Here is a 17,595-nt window from a genome sequence, read left to right as displayed (position 1 = left end):
TGTCTGTTATAGTCCCTCTGGTGTTAACAGTGGGTCACTGAATTGTCTGCTGTATGTAATTGTAGTCTATTGTCTGTTATAGTCCCTCTGGTGTTAACAGTGGGTCACTGAATTGTCTGCTGTATGTAATTGTAGTCTATTGTCTGTTATAGTCCATCTGGTGTTAACAGTGGGTCACTGAATTGTCTGCTGTATGTTATTGTAGTCTATTGTCTGTTATAGTCCCGTTGGAGATGGCGGTGTTTGTGCGGGAACATTTAAACTACTGGTACAGTGTCAAGGCCTACTACCTGGCTAAAACTATGGCTGATTTGCCATTCCAGGTAAGGATCTACAGCAACGCTCACAAAATAAGTTCTTCATTTCATTCACAGATAATTTTACTGCTTGTGTAGTCTATACATTTGAATTCTTTGACAGAAAATTTAACCCCTGGCATATAAGATATATGTTGGAATTCCTTTACAGGTAATTATGCTGCTTTTGTATAGCAAAATATATTTTTAAATTCCGATACAGATCATCTCTTTTATTGTGTATAGTAGAATATGTTTGAATTCCTTTTCAGATAATTGTGTACTGTAGTTGTCACTTGTATATAGTAGTATGTCACCTTGGTAAAATACTAGCCGCTTCCTACCGACACGGCTAGAGAGAATTCCTTTTTAGCTCATTTTGTAGAGCGAAAGACTAGTAAACCAGAGGTCCCGGGTTCGACTCCCGGCGGAGGCATTGGAAAAAATAATGACTGATACAGTTATGTTTGAATTCCTTTACAGATAATTTTCCCACTTGTGTATAGTAATATATGTTTTAATTCCTTCACAGATAATTTTCCCACTTGTGTATGGTAGTATAGTATACTGGATGACATCACAACCAAATGACTTCACGCGGTTTGTGATGTTCCTGACGTTAGCCACACAGACCTCACTTGTTGCCCAGTCTCTAGGCCTACTGATAGGGGCGGCAACATCTTTACAGGTGAGTGTCGGATAAATTGTTTAACCCTTTCTCTACTGTAGACCATAATGGACTCATCCAGATCAATGCATGGTAGAGTCTACTAAAGTTACATAGGGGTGAAAGGGTTAAACTAGGTATCACAACTTGTGGCACCTGGTTTAACCCTTTTCAAAAGTATCAAAGTCTGTGTTTGTTATATGCTGGTACTTAGGAATTTAACATTGTATACAAAATATAATTATATTGAGAGACATGCAGACATTTTGAGTTGATGCTGGTTCAAATAAATGGAATGGGCAGTAATATTGCAATACAAATATTTGAATCCAAATTTAGCTTGCCTGGGTTGATTACTATCAGAACTTTATGAATTACTTTAAATTTACTGTTTTGTAGTAAGGTATAGGTATCTTTTTCAGTAGTAATATTGAGCTTAGATGACACTGTAATTTTCTATTGTTTGATGTAGATGGTGTAGTGATATTTAGTTTAGACGACACTGTTATTAGATAGTGTAGTGATATTTATTTTATATGACCCTTATTAGATGGTGTAGGGATATTTAGTTTAGAAGACACCATTATTTTCTGTCATATGATTTAGATGGTGTAGTGATTTTTAATTTAGATGACACTGTTATTAGATGGTGTAGTGATATTTAGTTTAGACGACACCATTATTTTCTGTTGAATGATGTAAATGATGTTGTGATATTTAATCTAGATGACACCATTATTTTCTGTTATATGATTTAGATGGTGTAGTGATATTTTGTTTAGACGACACCGTTATTTTCTGTTGTATGATGTAGGTGGCTGTATTCCTGGGACCAGTGACAGCGATACCTGTCCTGCTATTTAGCGGTTTCTTCGTTAACTTTGAGACCATACCAGCGTATCTGCAGTGGTTGTCCTATATATCTTATATAGGGTAAGTAAACAGGACAGAACCCTGCTACAGCTCAACTTCGTTATTACAAACATTTTGAGATTTACAGACATTTCAGGTTTTATTTTATCCAAACACTGGACATTCAGTCTAATGATGGCTGGGTAGAGGAGTGGCTGTAAGGTTGGTTTGATAATATCAGTAGTCAACAGTGTGACTTCCAAAGTATTAACAAATTTAAAACCAAACAAGATTTGATAGGATGAGGTTGTTGATTTTGGAGTGGGCGGGAGAGATAGTAGCATGATCCATTAATTCAGTAATAACCACTTCCTCGATAGTGATTGGCTGTTGATTGATCCATTAATTCAGTAATAACCACTTCCTCGATAGTGATTGACTGTTGATTGATCCATTAATTCAGTATAAGAATGATCAAATTCCTTTAATTTTCTATTGTGATCCCATTACAGGTATTCATTTGAGGGTGTGCTACAGGCTATTTATGGTAATGGCCGGGAGTCGCTGGACTGTGACAAACAGATATGTATGTTTAACAAGCCAGATATGATCCTGAAGGAGATGGACGTGGAGGGAGCTAGCTTCTACGTGGACTTCATTGTGCTGTGTGTTTTCTTCGTCATCCTCCGTGTGGGCTGCTACTTCGTACTGAGATGGAGAGTCAAGGCCCAGAGATAAACATCTAGTCGTATCAGAGGAAATCCTCACCTCTGTTCCGTAACATCAAAAGGAAAGTTTTATTTTCCTTTTTTCTTCTGCAAATTAAATTACATTTAACAAAGTGGGAAAAGGTTTTATGTATACTCAAGACAGATCTTGACAAGTTAACAATTAAACAAGAGTCCATTCTTGCCATTTGTCATTTGAGAAATGAAAATTATCAATGGAAGCAAGAGAAATAATTGAACAAAGCTGTAACACAGTTAGTACAAGAGAATTGTGATTAATGTATACTATTTCAGTTAATACATGTTTACAACTCGATCCACTTTATATAAGGTTGTCTTTGTCTCCCACAACTGTTATAGGTTTCCTCACCCCCAATTCAGTGGATAAACCTGCTAGGTGTTGGTAAACATATTCAGTAACCCACTAGTGGGTAACACCCTGGATATTATTTCATTGGTCAATCTTCTAATTGTGACATCGAATAACAATGCTTTGTTACATCATCTTCTTCCATTGTGACATCACAGTTCATGGAAATTGTTTCCCCAATCGGAAACAGGAATAATGTTATCTCATGAGAAACCTATGGTTTCCTAGATATTATATCCGAGTGTTGAGGGAGGAAAAAGTCCCCAAACTCATGATGGTTGATTTAATATGATAACCAACCAACAGTCATTAGGGAACCTATATATATACACCATTGAACACATGTGTGAAATATGAAAAGAATTGCAGCAGTTTTAAGATAAATTACATTTAAGATAAATAGATTTATGTCACAGAAAAACAGAAATATCAGAAGTACCCATGACAATTTACCAAAATTTTGTAAATGAACTATTCCAGAAAAATATTGATTTATTTTTGTGACTACCAACACCAACAATATTTTCCTTGGGACCACTGTACAAATGTAAATTATATTGATCCCACCTCCCATGTGTCATCAAATACAAGTACCACCCACATACTATCTAGAATGAGACCTCTCAACAAGATAATATGGACCAAATGTTGTTTGAAATAATCAGATTGTTTAGCTAAACGGGTAAAACTTACATTCACGTTCTATAGTGGGACCAAATAGATGGTTTGATCACGTTTTTAAGTTGTTTCTAACTGGAACTGATTTTCTGGGGATTTCATTTTATTTATTTTTTTTATTTTTTCAAATCTTCGGAAAAAAAATACATATTGAAATCTTTAATAGGAAAAAAAAATACATATTGAAATCTTTAATAGGAAAAGGGGTGAATTTTGGCACCAATTATACTGCCCAACCCCCTTAACCAAAAATAAAAGGCTGAACACATTGCAGTATTTTAAATCCCTACCATCTTTGTACTGATTTCTGATTTCCCAATAACTCATTCACCACTGAAGACACATTTGAACCCTTTCAATTCATAGGTTGGAATAGTTCATTGTGAAATATTGCTACAATAATTGTAATTCTGATACAGGAGGAACAATCTCATTAAAATTATATCTTCACATCGCTCCCGTTTACTGATGATCTAACAACATCCCGTAGAGGGTCATGTTCAGGCGACCTTTGCATTAACCAATCGGACGAGAGCTTACGCATTTCTGTAAGTGATGATGTAATGATTTCGGAACACTCTTGCTATGATAAAAGACCGAGAGGTGTCAAATGAGCATCCAAAATGGCGGCACCCATGACACCACGCCGTGTCTATCTACAAGACAACGTTTGTACAATTTGTGGATTTTGCTTTGACATAACAGAGACTTCCTCTTCTGGTGATGTTGTCGTTTAAAAGTTTAACAACCTGAAACTAAAATTAACCGATGACAGGCTTCGCAATATTCAAACAATCACTGGACCAGACGAAAAAGAGTTATGTCGCGTTTTGATTGGCTTGTTATAAATACGATAATGTATTCATGTTGACCTCTGACGTGACCCTCTACGGGATGTTGTTAGATCTTCAACGCGACATATCAGTAAACGGGAGCGATGTGAAGATATAATTTTAATTAGATTGCAGGAGGAACAGGTTCAAACAATAGTTATATACTTGGCTGATGGTTGAATGGTGAAAAGCTATCATCACTGTGGCTCTAGTGTAGAAGTATACTGCTCAACGATGTTTGATTACCGTTGACAATATACACAATGTAGGTATAAATTAAAAACAAGGTACATGTTTTCACATTGTGGGTATGATGTGTACATCTGTAAAAAAATCTATACTGGGTGAAAAAATTTCGGGGGAAATACCAGATCATTATTACATTTTAAAAAACAATTCTTATTTGTAAAAATGTTTTTGTTTACAATTGATGAGCCTTTGTTGGAAATTGACCGTGTGCTGTTGTAGTGATGTTCCAAGGTGCTATGTCTTACAGACAGGCCTTGTTGTTATTTGGTCTCATTTTTAAGACTACACTTGACTGATAATTTTATGAAATTTTATTTAACTGTTCTATACAATATAAAGTGTTCTGTGGACAAAGAGTTTTGACATGAAATACAACATAAACATAATTGAAATTAAAATTTGAAAACGGGTTGCTATTGAAGAAACTCACTTTCAGTAATAACATTTCCTGGGACTTGGAAACGTAATGTATTACCACACAGTATTGGTATCCTTCATTTCACAAATGCAGAATTTGTGATCCAGTTTTAACACAGTAGTTAACTTAAGTACCAGTAGATGATTTTAAGGCTGGTTATTAACTAGAAGAGTAGATGAGATTTTGACCCAAGTAGTGAAATAGGCGAGATTTTAATAGACTAGCAAAGTAGGTGAGATTTACAGATTTAGTGGAGCTGGTGACATGTTCACTATACAGACCTACAAATAGAGATTTAAAAATAAATCACAAATTGAATAAAAACACACAAATTTTGTTGATGGAACAGCATTAAAATTTCCACCATGTACTTGAATTGATATGCGTTTTTGCTTCAGTACATGAAGAATTTGTCAAAAAAAGTGTAAGGGACAATGAAGTTGATGAAAACATTAGTATCAGCACAAAGGATGCTCTGAACTTCTATAGTTATATTAATGCTGTCTGTGTTTTAATTTTTTTTAAATTTATAAATGATTCTGTTAATTTATATACTCACGTTTTCGATGATTCATATTGCACTGTAAATATTGCTTATAACTTGTTTCACAGAAAACGACAAGGAAATCTTCAATCATTTTTCAATTGTTTCATAGAAAGCGACAGAATTCTTTTATCATTGTTCAATTCTAACATAATTTCAATTCTTTAGAAATTTAATGGCATATGAAACTATGTTTAAGATTACATTGTGAGATTTATTTTTGTACTCTCCTGTGCCATCATGTCATGTTGCTGTACAAACATCTATAACACTATCAGACAGCATTTGTACTGTGCTTGTCTGATTTTTTTCAAAGATTTCTTCATTCTGCTATATCAAAAATTGTGGAAAAGGATGAAAATTGTAAAGTGAAAGAATTTCTTCGGTCAGCTCCTTTAAATGTTCGATCAATGACAACAATAGTAGGATATCGTGTTTGTTGCCAAATTGTATAAAAGACGTGTTTGTTTATAATGTTGGTGCCTGTGTCTCTATGGTGATACATTTAACATTACACACGAAATAGAACTTGAACTAGAGCGAGTAAGTGTAATAAAAGAGAGTGTGTTTTCTATGTAAAGTTCTTATGAATGTTATCCATATATTGTAAATAACACATTTAGTGTTTTATGATTTAAGAGAAACTTTCCTCTGCGACTGTTAACTTTGATACCTGGTTTGTGTATCATTTTGACTTAAGATATTAAAGAAGTAAAGTGTGTTGTATATTCCTGATTCAAATGAAAAACAGCTCAGATTTATACTGTACATTACTTTTTGCATCTACTAAGTTACATGAACTATGCCTGTATCAGCAAACAAGTCAATTCACAATTGAGATGATGCTTCATTATTGATTGTAATTATATCTGAAAATGATTTTCACGAAAGATATAAATTCTTCAAAATTTTAAAGATTTATAAATTTTGTCTTTTCATCGAATCTAGAAACAAACGTATATATTTCTACTTTTTATTATATATGTTCAATTTCTGCTAATACTGTAAAATAGGGGGGAAAATGATGATGAAAATGAATTTGATAAAGCATTTTTTCATCTTTTTTTGCAGGAAAATGGCAAAAAAAGATAACATAAAAATTCTGTAGTTATAATTTTATTTTTGAAGTCATTTGTTTTCAGAAGTTAAAAGTTTATTGTTTTCAGAAGTTGAAAGTTTGTTGTTTTCAGAAGTTGAAAGTTGAGTGACTGTTTAATGCTGTTAATTTTTGAAGATTTGATGTTGAAGGGAAAGTTAGTGATTTAACAACGATTATAAAGTGTTGAATCCAGTGCTATGAGCATTTATTTGTTTAACGAGTCAAAATCAATAAAAATAATGTTCATTCCTTTATTTTATGCAGTACGATTGTAATGGGAAAAGCTGTGGAAAGTTTGAATTTATCTTATGTTGTTACAGATGAGATTCTTTCTACATGTGATAATGTTTTGTGACATGGGACCCGAGATAGGATTACCGTGTGACAGATGTGATGTTTTGCCTTTTTAGGTCACCTGAGCTTTAGCTCAAGTGACCTATTGCTATCCGTTTTCGTCCGTCGTCGTCCGTCGTCCGTCGTCCGTTAACATTTTANATATACGGCTACTTTAACAACGTAACATGAAGGTTTGTCTTTGTTTAAATCCTGACTGATGAGATTTTTCTATCAGACATGATATTGTGTCTACCATATGTCAGACAAACTTTTGTCTTTTGTAACAAGTTTTTGTCTAACATGTAACATTAGGGTTCGTCTTTCAAGACAGATTTTGTCTAACATGTAACACTAGGGTTGGTCTTTCAAGACAGATTTTGTCTTAATATGTAACAAAGTCTTTCAAGATGGACTTTGTTTCGGATGTAACTTGAAGTTTTGTCCTTTGTAACAGAATTTGTCTAAACTGCAATTGAGGGTTTGTCTTTTGTGATACATTCTGTCTAAGATGTAACATAAAGTTTAGTCTTTTGTGATACATTCTGTCTTAGATGTAACATAAAGTTTAGTCTTTTGTGATACATTCTGTCTAAGATGTAACATTAAGTTTAGTCTTTTGTGATACATTCTGTCTAAGATGTAACATAAAGTTTAGTCTTTTGTGATATTTTGTTGTCTTTCATGATGAACTTTGTCGAAGAGGTAACAAAGTTTGTCTTTGTCACAGATTTTGTCTAAGTTGTAGCATGTAAGTTTGTCTTTGTCACAGATTTTGTCAAAGATGAAACTTCCATGTAATGGTTTGTCGTTCATGACAAAGACTTTGTGTACCATATATGTTTATAAAAGAGGATTGTCTAGTATAAGTTTTATTATGAGTGATATAAATGTTGTTATTCTGTGCAAGTTTTCATTGTATTGTTGAAATATAGTCCTTATTTCATCTTCTGATATATTTTTTTGGCATGGGAAGAGGGGGGGGGGGGCGCATATAATGGCTACAGAAGTATTTTAATGCAGTCTGTTTATACTTCACTTTGTGGATATTTTTTCTGGATATTACTCAATTTCACCCACATGTTTGGCATTGATGTTATATTTGCCAGCTCTGAAACTGATTCACACAATGTATGCAACAATATTTAATGGAGAGGTTACTTTTTCGTGTTAGGATAGTTATGTAAAAACATTCACAGTGTGTAACGTGTAATACACTCAACATAGACCGTTAAATACTTGTACGAGATCACCAAAAACAAAGTGGAATTAAATCATAGCTTTTATCCTCAATTCTGTATATCGGGAAACTTTCACCCAGAACAAAAACATTTTCCTTCCTCTGGTAAAGTCGGTGTTTGCCGAGTGTTAACTTGATTTAGACCTTTGCGAGTAACTACTAAATATGGTATATAATATTCCAATATTCACTGTCGTGATAAATTTTAACTTATTAGGGGGGTTGATAAATGATTATGTTCAACTTTGACTTTACATTTACAGCATACTGTAAGTTGTAAAATTGTTGTTAAAAAAAACAAAGGACAATTGGTATTTAATGAAGCATAAACAAAGTAACATGTGTTTTTCACACTTAATCATAGATATTGTCAATTGTGTTAACATACATTTTTACAGTGATGTATTTTTTAGCAGACATATGTATGTTGTTTTCTGATTGATTCAAATTCTGATAAAGTCTTTACGTTCTTGACAAATGTAAAGTTTAAATAATGTTCAACTAACTCAATTAATGTACTTGTTCTAAAGTTATTCCTGAAACCTAAGTTCCACTGTATATCATCATTGTACTTGCCATTTGACAGAAAGTTTGCTGGAACATTTTACTGTAAAAAGCAAATAAGCTTATATCTGTTGTATCACAGGAGTTTTCTCTACAAACTTTGTGTGGTTGTCAAGCTTTCGTAAATATTGAATAGGGGAAAATATTTTTCTTCCTATTTCATATTTCACAATGCACACACTATGTATAGTAAACTGCGTGCATAAATTAACCCTTTCACCACTGTAAACTATAATAGGCTTACCCAGATTAATGCACAGTTGAGTCTACTCAATTTACATGGGGATGAAGTGGTTAAAGTTCTGGTAAACTGCTTGGGCTATTTCTCAGTGTACAGTATGAATGGAGGATCGCAAGTAATTATTTGCTTATCGGTAAAACTAATTTGCATAAACTAACGTGCACATGTATATTTGTCACAGAATATTCAACTTATCAAGCAGTATTTTCTAGTCAGATTTCTTTTACCCTAACCTGACCAGATAAATTGATCTAAATAAGAAGTTTAGGGGAAAAGAAATTTGGAATAAATATATCTATGTGTTCCAGTAAAACAACAAACAATGCAACTTTGATTAACGCAACCAATTAAAGCTGCTGTCCTCAACCTCGCACCACTGACAATCCTAGTGGAGCACCTCGAGGAGCGAGATAAATTCTGAGGTCGTTAAACCCTTTCACCCCTATGCAACATTAGTAGACTCTCCCGTGCATTGATCTGGAAAAGTCCATTATGCAATAATGGTCTACAGTGGTGAAAGGGTTAAATAAAAAATGAAAATGAATCAAATGTGTTCATTGATATTCTAACCATGCAAAATATTTAGAGCAAATACTATTTTTGGAACAATGGTTTAGCATTACTGACCTCATACTCAATAATTTATACATTTTTACACAATCATGGTTCAATAAATTTTCTGTTTACTATTTCTATTACATCACAGTGTTCTCTTCATTTTCATAAAATCCGTTATTTTTGCTCATCTGGTCCTTATGAGTTGTATAAATATATTAAGGATATAACCTTTTAGAATGAAAATAAAAACTTTAAAAACTGCAAACTTTTTCCTAGATCATTTAAGTGGGTCATTTTCAGAGAGAGAAAAAAATCACTAATTCAATATGAAAGCGAATATTTCTGATAAAGTAATTAAAAATTGCAGGAAAGTAACTTTCCACAATTTTACAAAATCAAAACTGTATATTTTAGGCTTATGGTCTTATAATGTAACCATAGAAAAGATGTCACTTAAAAACTGTTTAATTTAATGCATAATTTATTCTTTCTATTAATGTTTTAAAACATTTGTTTATTTAGTGTTAAAAAAGTGCAATTGGATTAAATAACAATGTAGTTTTTGTATAACAGTGTAAATTGTATTCATGTTTATAAGTCTTTCAAAGAATCGTTTTATTTCCTCATAAACTTTTTTGTGTGTGAGTGTGCAGAGATATAACTACTATTATATTGAGGAATCATCAAGGTAAATTATAGTGTGAATGTAAAATGTTACACTCTGATCAATAAAGGATGATATTGGTATTGATTTGTTTGGTTTTGATTTGTAGATTTATGCATATATCGGCCGCTGTGATATGCAAGAGTATGTAAAGTGTTGAAAATACGTTTCTCATTCCGTTTAGTAAAAATGTGTGCAATACACACATTTGTTTTTTGAAATTTCAGCATGCACAATCTCTCACCCCCTCCCCCTTTGAAATTTTATAAGGTTGGCCAGTATGCATTGGTAAAATTAGAAAAATATTTATGCAAGTCAGTAGTGTAAACATGCAATAAAATCCAAACTCATCAGAACCTGTGGAAAGATAACAGGATCTTAGCGACAACACATGGGAAACCATCACAATAAACACCTTAAAAACAAATGGCACGGAAGTGGATGTTCGCCTGTACCAGTTAAGGAGAAATGATGGCCGAATCCTAATACAATATACACAATAAAGGACTAATACTTGGTTCATATATTCTGTTGTGTTATGATAAGATCACAGTAGCTTAGATATTTGTGAATTTGGCCCGACATGGAGATAATGGTGGTCGCTAGAGTGAGTCCTATTGTATTTCAGATCCTGTTCGGAATCAAATTGAAGTGGCACATTGGCACTATAATTATGTTTAGAAAGTTTCCTGAAATGAGGATTTCTTGAAGAGCTTGCACATAGTCAGCTTTAGGTGCCAAAATTCACGATTTTCTCAGGCAGTCTTTCGATCTGGCTCCAAATGAAACCTGTGGGTAATTGGAACTCCAAATTAGCAGAAGTTTCATGAAAATCAAGGAATTTCTTGAAGAGCTTTTAAATAAACAAGATGAGGTGCCAAATTCTAAGATGATCTTAGGGCAGTCTCTGCCTTAAAATCAAACTTCAGTGGGAAATTAACAGGATAAATATTAGTTTGGATGATGTTCCATGCTAACCAACAGTTATTGCACCTAATTCTCAGTGAATGCCAACACATGCTGCAGACATGTACAGATGATCCCAATAGGTCACTTCACGAGGAACTCTTAACAGGAATCAAAACCAGGGACTCCAGAAAGGCAGCAGAGCAGGTACATGTATAACATTAAGGATTCCTGCACCACTGCCAAATCTGTTATCATACATGAATTTTTTTCCAGCATGACAAATAACTGATTATCATTTTTAAAAGAAAATCATGCCATGTGGACTTTACGAAAAACAATAAGCAAGTTGGTGCGATAGGGCAAGACCAGGGCCCGTATTCATGAAACCATATTGATTTTGTGCTCAAAGCAATTTTCTTGTAACTCACTTAAATCATGTCAAACGATCAAAAAGTCAAAAGTAAACATTGTAAACAGTTTTCGGGCTTAAGTCTCTTTAATCTTTTTCTAAACCATTGACATTTTTTTTTTTTTATTAATTTACAACAAAAACAAGAAATTCGGCTTGAGCACAAAACCCATGCTTGAGCATGAGAACGGTTTCATGAATACGGGCCCAGGATTAAAACCCCGGACCTCTGATTGTTATACTACCACTATGATCAACCAAGTTACCTGGTCAGTGGTAGGACCCTGGCCCATTAGTACAACAGTTACATGTATAAACAACTACATGCAAAATTAAAATTAGGGGAGCTTACTGTGTATACGGAAATCTAAAGTAGAACTACCTAGTGTCTTGTCTGCAGTGGGACAGGGATCCTTAAATGAAATATAACTTGTTGGTGGGGGGTAAAAAAAAGACAAACAATAAACACTTTTTTACCATTTTATTCCACCACACACTTGGTTTACATTCTACATAACATACACCAGTAAGTATAATGACTTCTCAACAATACAGCAGTCTTCAATGTTCTCAAATACTTCAACATAATTGAGGATATTTCTGTTTACTAATGTAATGCATCTTCAGTGGAAGTAGTATACATACATGTATAACTTTTAAGTTTTAAAGAATAGACTTTAATTATTTTTCATTAAAAATCGGTCGTCCTTCATATATTATCTTTTCAAATGAATATTTAATTTTGTAGGAATTTTCTAGAGATTGAACATTTTACAAAATGGGTCCAGTGTTTTGTGTATATTTATAAGAAAATATAATAAATCAAAGCTACTACAAAAAACATTTCTAACAAAAATAATACTACCAGGTATACAATGTTACAATGTATATAAAAGATGAGACTAGTTTTCACACAAAAATTCAAAAAGATAAAAAAAAATCTAAATATCAAATTATATATCCATGTTAAGGCAGCACTTTTTGGGCAGTATCAGCTATGATGGTAACTTTTTGGCACAGTTTATATTATTAAACTTAATTAATTTCAGAGTCATTATACAATGACAGGTATATAATTATGACATTTGAGATTATATCACAACCATCAATGTTATTTTTTGTGAACATATTTGGTGTCAAAACATTCACATATGAATATGATTTACCTAGTATTACATAGGTTTTGAAAGCAAAGCATACTCATATGTATGGATACTTAATCTATTAAAGGTGAAACGATATAGACTTAGTGCATTCCCCTTATTGTCATGTGTCAGAGGATGATATGATATAAACAGAAGTGTGTCGTTAACAGAAACACTGCTTTTCTCTGAAACTATATCACTTCTAATATAATTTTAAAGTGTATAGCCATGAGGATATGTAACATTTTAATAATTAGAATTTATATCACATCATATAACAAATCTAGGTCATTGGTCATATTTTTGGTTAAGTCTACAGTTTTTTACACCTCATCAAGATGAAAAACATCATCATTGTAGAAAAAGAAATGTTTTTGAAAGTTTAAATTTTAATGACATTTTATTTTGTGTTCTAATAGACAAATGATAATAAACCATGTTATAAAGAGTTGTTTATGTCACATAATATGACATAAAAAAAAGTAGGTTACATTAATATGTCAAGATTAATAGGGTTTTACTTTTAAACAAAATTATGATATTATGCAACATTACGCAACATAACATTATAAGTGAAATCCACTAAAAACAATAAAACAAATATAATGGGTATTGATATACTGGTTAAATACAAGTACCTGCTCATTCGCTATATGAACACAAGTTATTCCTGATCTGATATACAATTAAAACAGACACATACTCAAAATTTATAATTTCACACAATTTCACTTCATACGGCTTTGATAATCTTATACTCATGTACACTACTAGCAATAGTACATTCTGTGTGATGAAAATGACATTAATTTTTCATCTATAATCATTTTTTTATTATATTGTTACATTGTTGTGCATTGCAGATCAATGTAAGATATAATTTCTACAAAAGTTTAAAAAAAATCTTATTTTGTGTCATAAGCTGTATGTCAGAGGGAATATAAAGAAACCAAAAAACATCACCATAATAAAACTCTGATAAATAACCGATTCTGTCAAATATATATTAATGTACACAATATTAAAACCACACTAATAACGTTAACACAGGGATCCGATGTTTAGTAAGTCATCTTCCGTAAATATTGGAATGTAGAGAGTACTATAACCGTAGATACACGTTACAATGTCTATCTAAGGCAGGAAGGAAACACCACACCACCGTGGGCCAGAAACCTCCGAACATGTACACGATGACCGAAATAAAGCTGGAATCTAGAAAACAATTCTGTTCCACCATAACAGCTCATAAGATGATCATGAGATCATGATTCATTAGCGTATAGCAGGGTATCAAAAGTTAAACACAAGTTAGAAACTGGCTTTTTTTTAAATAAATTTTATTTTTTTGCAATTTTGCCAAATAGTTTCCCAGTATCATACATAAATCTGAAGAGAAATAGAAGCCAAAAAAAAACCCTCATACCTATTTTATGACTATTAGTGGTATAAACCCTGTTATAACCTTTCTACAAATGTATACCTCTGCATACTGCTCTGATACCCAAGATGAATACTGGTACCGTAGATGGGCCACGGCCTGGAAAGATTATGTAGGTGGACAAATGTCCGTCAACCAAATCAGTTTGTGTTGCCCCTTGTAAGATTATGTAGGTGGACAAAAGTCCGTTAGACAAATCAGTTTGTGGTACCCCTTGTAAGATTATGTAGGTGGACAAATGTCCGACAGACAAATCAGTTTGTGGTGCCCCTTGTAAGATTATGTAGGTGAACAAATGTCCGTCAGACAAATCAGTTTGTGGTTCCCCTTGTAAGATTATGTAGGTGGACAAAAGTCCGTTAGACAAATCAGTTTGTGGTACCCCTTGTAAGATTATGTAGGTGGACAAAAGTCCGTTAGACAAATCAGTTTGTGGTACCCCTTGTAAGATTATGTAGGTGGACAAATGTCCGTCAGACAAATCAGTTTGTGGTGCCCCTTGTAAGATTATGGCCCTGAGGGAAAATATGATCACTTTTGATGATTTCTCTTAACATCATGTACATCCCCTGTAGTGTAACAGCCCACAGCGGTTTGGTCTACATCAGACAGGTCTATTTGCCTGCAGCCTTCTCCATGAAGTTGGCCAGTTTCACATCCCGTGAGGACAGACCACCTACATCATGTGTACTGAGTGTCACCTGGACCTGAAACAGGATACATTGGTAATAAACAAGTTAGTTTCACTGGGAAATCAACATGAGTTACCTCCCTTTTATTACATAGTATACACTTATTCCATTATTGTCCTTTCCCAAGTGACTTATTACTTGATCTGTTGAACAGTGTTAACGTTCACTAAGCTAGTCAAACCGCATAAGGGTGAAGTTTTCAAATTATAACAAGAAGGCGCTGTCATCGATGTCCCCTGCTTGCAGTGCAAAAGTCATACAAAACATGAAGCGTAAAATATAGGTCAAAATCAGCATCCGCAATATGCATTCAGTAGAGCAACTCTAGATACACAATTGATGCAAATATAATCAATATAGCAGTTGACATAGGCAAGACATAGATGAGAGCAATTCTTCTTAACCGCTTACACGAAGATAAGAGCAATTCTTCTTAATGAAGTCAATGAAGCATAAATTATAGCTACATACACAGATAAAAAACAAATTAGAGATAAACAGTGTTAGCCATATTAAACCTAAAGTCCCAAGCATGTAGAGATTAGTGGCAATAGATAGGTGCGTAAGACATATTTATATATATGACAAAATTTCCAGGGTTCCAGGTCCCCAACACTTATTAACACTTATTAACATTTCTGTGTATATAAGACATATCAAAGTTACTAAAACATTCTCTAACATTTATCTGTTGTGATATCATCTATCTTTAGTGTGGTTTAGTGTGGGGGGAAAAAGAATGTTAATGTCAAAATGGGGTAGCATCTTGCTGCTGACTCAGCTGGAGTGAGTTTCTCTTAGCTTCATCCAATAATAATAATAGTACCGTGATCTGACTCAAGCCGAGAAAAGATGTATTAGCTACATTTACACAAAATCTTCAATCTGTTTACCTGACCTTTCACCCAAGAATTTGACCTGCTCTACCCACCTTGTTGTAGACATTGAACCACTCTGGGTGATGGTCCATCTTGTCAGCTAACAGTGCTACTCTGGTCATAAATCCAAACGCCTGATAAGGGATGAGAACAACATGTCATGACATAATCAAAACTAACCATAAGCTGAGAAATGTATAGAGAAAATAGGTATTAATACGAGTCATTAACAAAAACAAATATATTTTATCTAAGAAATAATAATATCTAAGAAATAATAATCAAAACTTATACATGCCTTTAATGAAATTAATATGGTATACACGGTAGGTAAATATGATTATTATCCTCTTTCATAATTCTACATATGAAATGACAAAAACTTTGAGCACAACTGAACATATTTTTGTCTTTTATGATAAGGCTAAAAAGAATTTCATTTCCTGTTTTCCCTGAACCATGCTACTTTTTGTCTCCAAACATATATCTCATTTAAAGAAAAAGAAAAAAACAGCTTAATTAAGTTCAATGTTACAAATGAGCCATGTAAATATCATTACGTATACCTCATTGAAATCTTTAAATAGAAATTCTTTGTAGATGGCATCTCTCCCTTCCACCATGCTCCAACCAACACCCTTCAGGGGAGACAACAAATCCTGTCTCTCTGCATCAGACAACTTGGCTCGTTTAGCTTCAGTGGCCTTAAAGTATATCAAAGTATACAGGTGTTTCAATTATAACTAAACTTAAAGTTGTGTGTCCAACACAAATTTGGCAGTTAATTTCAACACATTTCATATTACCTCTTCACCATGCATACTTATTTTTTCGTGAAGGTAGAAGTTGAAATATCTGTAGCAGACTAGGATATATTTTCATGGCCGCTACCCCTGAAAGTTTGTACTATATGTATGTTAATTTATCTCCTCTTGTCATACTATATTTCAGAGTTTCAAGTGTTATCCTATAGTCGTTCTGTGTACCGGTGTATGCTAGAATTTTTAAGAAAAGACCATGTATCACAACTACTGATAATTAAGGAAACCATGGTAAGTGAAAGACAAACTAATGTAAGAATATATTTTAGCATCCCTGTGCAATCATAACTTATAAATTTTATTGTAGGCCCTATATATTTTTCAACAGAGGAAAAGTAAAACCCACATTTTCTAGGTTGTTACAGATTCGCTTGCCTCATACACAACAAACGATTAAGTGTTGTAATGGGTAACCGATTATGTGTTTAGACAGTGGCGGATCCAGAGGGGTTTTTTGGGCTTCAGGAAACCCCCCCACCCCGATAATTTTCTTCAGGTCCTGACCTATGTGACTGCATTTGCCCACTGTTTGTATCGAACGTACTGTGTCCGTGTACCAATATTTTACGGTTATGCAGGAATAACAACCTTAAAATACAGTCTTACCATTTTAGAGAAATATATTGAAGTAATTGCAGAACAGCGGGAGAATGTCTGTCGACTAAAAACTGTACAAACACCGATCATTTATGTGATAAATATCGATTGTCAACTCAAGCACCTTGCCGGTTAGGTAGAGACTAAATCACAAGCCTAATCCGGATTGTTTCTCTAATATCTTCATTGTGTTTTGTAAGACGATATATGCCAACAAAGATCATGATGCAATACATTTTGTAAGTTCAAATCTGTTGTAAATAAATATATGACCACTCAAAAATGGTTAAATATGCTTTATATAATTACGAGTATCCGGAAATTGGATTCACTTTAACACTTAGAATGTAATTAGTGTTTCCGTTCTTA

At 33.4% G+C, this 17,595-nt stretch overlaps 2 protein-coding genes across 2 annotated transcripts in view; one reads left to right on the top strand and one right to left on the bottom strand.

Annotated features, from left to right (window-relative positions):
* The window catches only part of LOC110463744 (ATP-binding cassette sub-family G member 1-like), a 30,427-nt gene extending 26,333 nt beyond the window's left edge, over window positions 1-4,094 (top strand). The window contains exons 9-12 of the mRNA XM_021518580.1: window positions 223-323; window positions 829-984; window positions 1,778-1,896; window positions 2,328-4,094. Coding sequence (XP_021374255.1) covers window positions 223-323; window positions 829-984; window positions 1,778-1,896; window positions 2,328-2,553 — 602 coding nt within the window. The 3' untranslated portion in view covers window positions 2,554-4,094. The remainder of the gene's footprint in view (window positions 1-222; window positions 324-828; window positions 985-1,777; window positions 1,897-2,327) is intronic.
* An 8,024-nt stretch (window positions 4,095-12,118) lies between these two features.
* LOC110463752 (pterin-4-alpha-carbinolamine dehydratase-like) lies at window positions 12,119-17,374 on the bottom strand. Its single transcript, XM_021518595.1, has 4 exons — window positions 17,236-17,374; window positions 16,375-16,512; window positions 15,862-15,942; window positions 12,119-14,945 (listed from the first exon to the last, which is right to left on the bottom strand). The coding sequence occupies exons 1-4, from the start codon at window positions 17,314-17,316 to the stop codon at window positions 14,853-14,855; spliced, it is 393 nt and encodes a 130-aa protein (XP_021374270.1). The 5' UTR covers window positions 17,317-17,374; the 3' UTR covers window positions 12,119-14,852.
* Window positions 17,375-17,595: the final 221 nt, after the last annotated feature.

Source organism: Mizuhopecten yessoensis, unplaced genomic scaffold (genome assembly GCF_002113885.1).
Source record: "Mizuhopecten yessoensis strain PY_sf001 unplaced genomic scaffold, ASM211388v2 scaffold10923, whole genome shotgun sequence".
In the NCBI taxonomy this organism is placed as follows: domain Eukaryota; kingdom Metazoa; phylum Mollusca; class Bivalvia; order Pectinida; family Pectinidae; genus Mizuhopecten; species Mizuhopecten yessoensis.
This window is presented reverse-complemented; position numbering and strand designations above follow the sequence as displayed.